The sequence below is a fragment of the Octopus bimaculoides genome, chromosome 1, assembly GCF_001194135.2.
Source record: "Octopus bimaculoides isolate UCB-OBI-ISO-001 chromosome 1, ASM119413v2, whole genome shotgun sequence".
NCBI classification, from domain to species: Eukaryota; Metazoa; Mollusca; class Cephalopoda; order Octopoda; family Octopodidae; genus Octopus; species Octopus bimaculoides.
In genome coordinates this window covers 158,892,050-158,897,585 of record NC_068981.1, presented here as the reverse complement: position 1 = coordinate 158,897,585, position 5,536 = coordinate 158,892,050, and the positions used below count along the sequence as shown (strand labels likewise).

The 5,536-nt window shown below is 36.1% G+C and overlaps 2 protein-coding genes across 2 annotated transcripts in view; one reads left to right on the top strand and one right to left on the bottom strand.

Moving 5' to 3' along the window:
* The window catches only part of LOC106882876 (N-acetyltransferase 9-like protein), a 34,991-nt gene extending 29,753 nt beyond the window's left edge, over positions 1 to 5,238 (bottom strand). The window contains exon 1 of the mRNA XM_014933679.2: positions 4,950 to 5,238. Coding sequence (XP_014789165.1) covers positions 4,950 to 5,026 — 77 coding nt within the window. The 5' untranslated portion in view covers positions 5,027 to 5,238. The remainder of the gene's footprint in view (positions 1 to 4,949) is intronic.
* LOC106882875 (transmembrane protein 104) overlaps positions 1 to 5,536 on the top strand; it is a 73,256-nt gene that overhangs the window by 2,127 nt on the left and 65,593 nt on the right. The gene's annotated exons all lie outside the window — the stretch shown is intronic.

The following is a 5,536-nucleotide window of genomic DNA, read 5'->3' as shown; positions in this document are numbered from 1 at the left end:
CTAAAAAAGTGAAAAAAATGAAGGAAATGGGGGTGGGTGGTAATTTAGAAATGCTGATTTTTGCCAAATTTTTTGCAGATTCATATTCACCGTAGCCGAAAAGGAGGGCGGGGGGTTGAGTTGAAAAAAAATTTGGGGGGAAAGGTGGTTGGGTGGGGCGGAAGTCTTGGCCGATTTTTATTGCTCTTTGTTACCCAATCTACCAGATGTTAGCTGTATGTCAAAGTCAACTTCGCCTTTCATTCCTTCTGGAATTGCCTGTCAAAATATAGTATCAACCAATTACTGTGGTTGGTTTAATCAACTCAACTATCCCCAAATTTTCTGGCCTGTTGTCTACGTTGGAAACATTTACTCAAAATAAGTTGTTGTCATCATCGTTATTTAGCGTCCGTTTTTCCATGCTGGCATGGGTTATACAGTTTGATTGGAACTGGTAAGTGGAGAGCTGCATCAGGCTCCAGTTATAAATCTGCCGCAATGCAGTTGTTTTTTTTTTCTTTTCATTCATTTATTTATTTGGAGAATTAATTACTTTTTTCTTGGACCAACGTCAGTCCTGAATGATTTAACTCATGATACAGATATAAGTGTCATACGTAGGTTCACTGCACCTGATGCACCATGTCTGCAACTAATGACCATAATATTTACTCCAGTATGCATTTTACCAGTTGTCCAGAGGTGGTAAAGAACAGAGACGCAAACACACACATATATGATGAGTTTCTTTCAGTTTCTGTCTACCAAATTCACTCACAAGGCTTAGTAGAAAACACTTGTCCAAGGTGCCATGCAGTGGGACTGAACCCAGGACCATCATCATCATCGTTTAACGTCAGTTTTCCATGCTGACATGGATCGGATGGTTCAACTGGGGTCTGGGAAGCCAGGAAGCTGCACCAGGCTCCAGTCTGATCTGGCAGTGCTTCTACAGCTGGATGCCCTTCCTAACGCCAACCACTCTGAGAGTGTAGTGGGTGCTTTTTATGTGCCACCAGCACAGGAGCCAGAGAGGGCTGGCATCGACCATGATTGGATGGTACTTTTTACGTGCCACCAACACAGGAGCCAGTCAAGGTGGGGCTGGCATCGACCATGATCGGATGGTACTTTTTACGTGCCACCAGAACAGGAACCAGTCAGGGCAAAGGGGCTGACATCAATCACATTCAGATGGTGCTTAAGCCTTTTACCGCACAGCCATGCTTGCACCTATACAGTGATTTATTGTGTAGGATGCAATGTACCAGTGCCAAAGTGTTACTTTGTTTTTCCCTATTCAGTTCGTGTTTTGTACATCAAAGCCACCTTCCTCAATACTACTCCCACACCTCATCATAGGAGGTCTCGTCTAGTAAATTATTTGGTGACCTCACTGTTGCTGGTGCTATGTAAAAAGCACTCAGAACACTTTGTAGAATAGTTGGCATTTGGAAAAGCATCCAGTCACAGAAATCATGACAAAGCAGATAGTGGAGCTTGATACAATCTTCTGACTTGCTAGCAAACCATGCACACCAGAATAGAAAATGGATGTTAAATAATGATGATGATGATGATGATGATAATGATGATGATATAGGTATAGGCAGAGTGTTCTTTGTTGGAGCATGATTGTTGTAATTTCTCTTCCTCTCTGATTGATTGTAAGCATCCCAGCCGTATTTCACTCTAATAATGTTATTGATGCTACTGCTATTTCATGTATGTTATATGTTGGTGTTTGTTTGTTCTTATTCTTAGTATAATGCTGCAGAAATATTTTGTAAAGTGTAACCGTGTTTATGGATAATTACACATGTAGTTGAAAGGATTGAGAGATATGTGAATTAAGTCAACCAAACTCTACCTTTCATATATCCAAGTTGTCATTCATTTTGAGTATTTTGGGTGTGATCATTGTGCAGACTGTGATGACATGAAGTATCTTGTTTTGTGTTATTTACAATTTCTTAAGGACACATTGGAACCCAAGCAGAAGTCACATAGTCCATAATGTATTTACAATGTTATTGTTTCATTATTATGGTTGAATATAATACCTGTGAGTGTTCTAGGTGTGTTTGTGCATTGCATGCTTTTTTTTTTTTTTGCTTTTGTTTTAGGGTTAAGGTCATACAAAATTCTTAACAATTCTGTTTTCTCGATGGGTGTGTGAATGTGTGTGGGTGATAGGTTATATCTGATGTTCTCCAGTGTTGCTGCTAAAAAGGGAGATAAAATCTGGAAAAGCTATTTCATTTGCATAGAGCCAGGTTTGTGAGCGGTTGGTATGGATTTAGAATAGTCGCATATCCTGTCTGTGGAATATAATGCACACAGCCTGTATATGAGGCTGTGTGTTTGTTTTGCTGAGGTGTTGGGCAAACTTGTAACTATAAGTTAAAATGAATGGGTAAGAGAACAGATCTTTTGGTAAAGAGTTCAAGAAAATATAGTTTCGCGATGTTATTATATACATGTGTTGGCTGACCACAGATTGTTTGCTAGGTAGCATTTTGTATTGTTTCTTAAGGATATGGCTAGTATTTTATTTATCTGATGTTAATGTTTGTTAGGGTGATGAATGTAGGTTGTTGAAGCTACACTATTTCATTTAGTGATGAATAAATTAAGATTGGTTTGTAACTGGTGTTGTACAGATACACAAAGCAAATGTGAAAGTGAATAAAAATTGAGAGCTCTATAGGAATTGAACTCACATGTCATATGTTGACACACTGACTGGGTTCTCGGAGAGGGAAAGAATGTTTAAAGTACATCATTTTTCAAAATTTTAGATGAGAAATCTATTTCAGACCAAATTCTACTCTTATTTTATATCTGATATAATTTCAAATGTTTCAAGTTTAACATTTCAAAATGTCAACCAAAACAAAAAAAAAAAAAAAAAAAAGAAAGAAAGAAAAAGGAAAAGGAAAACATAAACAATGCAACAGATATGTTTCCTAAGTAATAACTCAAAATATTTTGTTTTTAGAAACAATAGATTGTCCACATCTATTACTACCCATCACTTTCTCATTCCATCTACTACTCTGTCATCCCATCAATTTGTTTTTACATTCTTTGGTTTCCTTCACCCCACCATTTTAATTCATCTAATTACCTTTCAGTCATGTTACCTTGAGTGAATGAGCACATCATAAGGTAGAGAAGACTCTTCAAATTTTATGGAGTACAAAGCAACTCCATAGTGCTGGTAGCACAATAAAATACTAGTACATTCCGTAAAGTGGTTGGTGATAGGAAGGGCATCCAGCTATAGAAACTAAAATCACAATGAAACATATAAGCAAGACAGTCCTCCAATCCTCTGAGAGGGCAGTAATTTCCAACAGACTTAACTGTGATGATCCATCCAATTTCATGCCAGCATAGAAAGTAGACATAAAATGATTATGATGTTTTTCAAATATCTATTATTTAGATCTTTGGGAGTGTTCTTTTCTAACACCAACTTCTTATTAACAGTTATTTGTTAGAATGATAAACTGAAAAGAATCGCATTAAAAGCATTGCAATAAGGTTATAACAAAATCTGTACTCAGTGTGACACAAAATTCATATATTCTGAGACAATGAGCAATCAAAACATTACAAACAGAGCTGCTGTGTTGCTGCTTGTCCAGGTCAATATAGAAGCATAATTTTTTTCAACAAACCCCACCTTTAAAATAGGGACTTCATTCTGTAAGGCTTTAGTTTGGGGGCACAACATTCAATATATAAGCATTCTCTGCATGAGAGTTACACTGAAGGAAATAGGGTTTGTAAAGACTACTGAAATGAGATTTTTAAGATTACAACACTTCAATTCGTCTTAACTTTCAAGAAAATGGATATTTTTTAATGAAATTCTCTACAAATATACCTCGGACTATGTAGATTCCGAGAATATATGAATTTTGGGGGAAAACAACTGGGGGTTATTTTTGAGAAGCGTTCCCCACTCGAGGGTGTTTCAGAACAAGTCGTCCATATTTGTTTCATTTTCTCCGTTTTGTGTGCGTTTGTGCATCCGTAGATGTCTACCACACACACATGTAATTAAAAAGGTTCAAACGAGGAATTATTCCATTCAATATCATATTTACAGAGATTATGTAACAAATTATACTTTACACTTCTAAGGAAAAGATCCAAAAGATCGTATGCAACAGTTAAGTCGTCTTAATAACATACTTCTGTGTACCAGACCTGTAGCTGTTATTTTTAGCATAAAGAGTTTTCTGGTGAGGGCTTCATTTGCCTTCATGGCCCGTTTGTTGCTTCAGTAGAAATCTACGGATGCACAAACGGAGAAAATGAAACAAATATGAACTTGTTCCGAAACACCCTGAGTGGGGAACGGTCCTCAAAAATAACCCCCAATTGTTTTCCCTCAAAATTCCTATGTTCTCGAAATCTACATAGTCCGAGGTATATTTGTAGAGAATTTCATTAAAAAATATCCATTTTCTCGAAAGTTAAGACGAATTGAAGTGGATGCCGGTGAATTTTCCGAAATTCTCCATCCACCCCCTCCTAAAATACTTTCTCCCCAAAAGTTTTGTAAATTCAGAATCTACATGATATAACATATATTCGTAGAAAATTTCATTATAAAATATCCATTTTTCTGAAAGTTATGATCATCCAAAGTCGGTGGGGCAGAAATCTGTAGTTATGTCGAAATTAGGACCGCAAAAAGTCAATAGTGACATCGAAGATATTGACTCCAGTACTCGTGAGTACAAGGCATTTATTCGATGCTCTATTGATTCAGCCTAAAATCAGTTTTACTGATAAAAGAAACAAGTTATTTGTCATAGCGACAAACGTCATAGATCTATCAAGATAAACGACATGGTAAGTAGCTCTTTTCAAAATAAGGAGCTAACTTCAAAACTTAAAATCATTAAATAAAATTTAAAAATAGGTTTGTATGGTTGAGTAGAACTTACTTTGGTACATGAGCAGCTTCGTACGGTACCAAAATTATACGATCGGAGATGATTTTCGTGTTACAGTTAATAAGCATGTTGATAAATTCGGTATCTATGTAAACTATGTACCCATTGAAAAGTATTCCACCTCTGGACAGTCATATTATATTAAAACTTCAGTATTTGAAGTTTGAGATAAAATTATTGCAGATACTTGTAGTCACAGACACAGTAGTTTTTCCTTTAAAAAAGTAGATTTATTGTTTTCGTTTTGGTGAGCATGATTAAAACGAAGCATGTTGTAGTGCACCTGAGCACTGTATACAATAATTTCATTACTTATTTAAAAAGTGGCTAAAGTAACGATGTGTTCGAGGCATCCTTTATTATTTATTATGTGTACCGTTCACTTACTCAAGGTGTAATTAGTATCTGTTAGTTTACCTACCACGGAAAAAATTTCAGGTGGTTTTGTCGCTAGTTTATTTGTCATAAAAAATATTTTGTGGGTACAGTTAATCTCTCTCTCTCTCTCTCTGCGTATGTTGTTATTTTTGTTGAATAAAATTTGTTGAAAAAAAGCCGCAATAATTATGCACCAACCC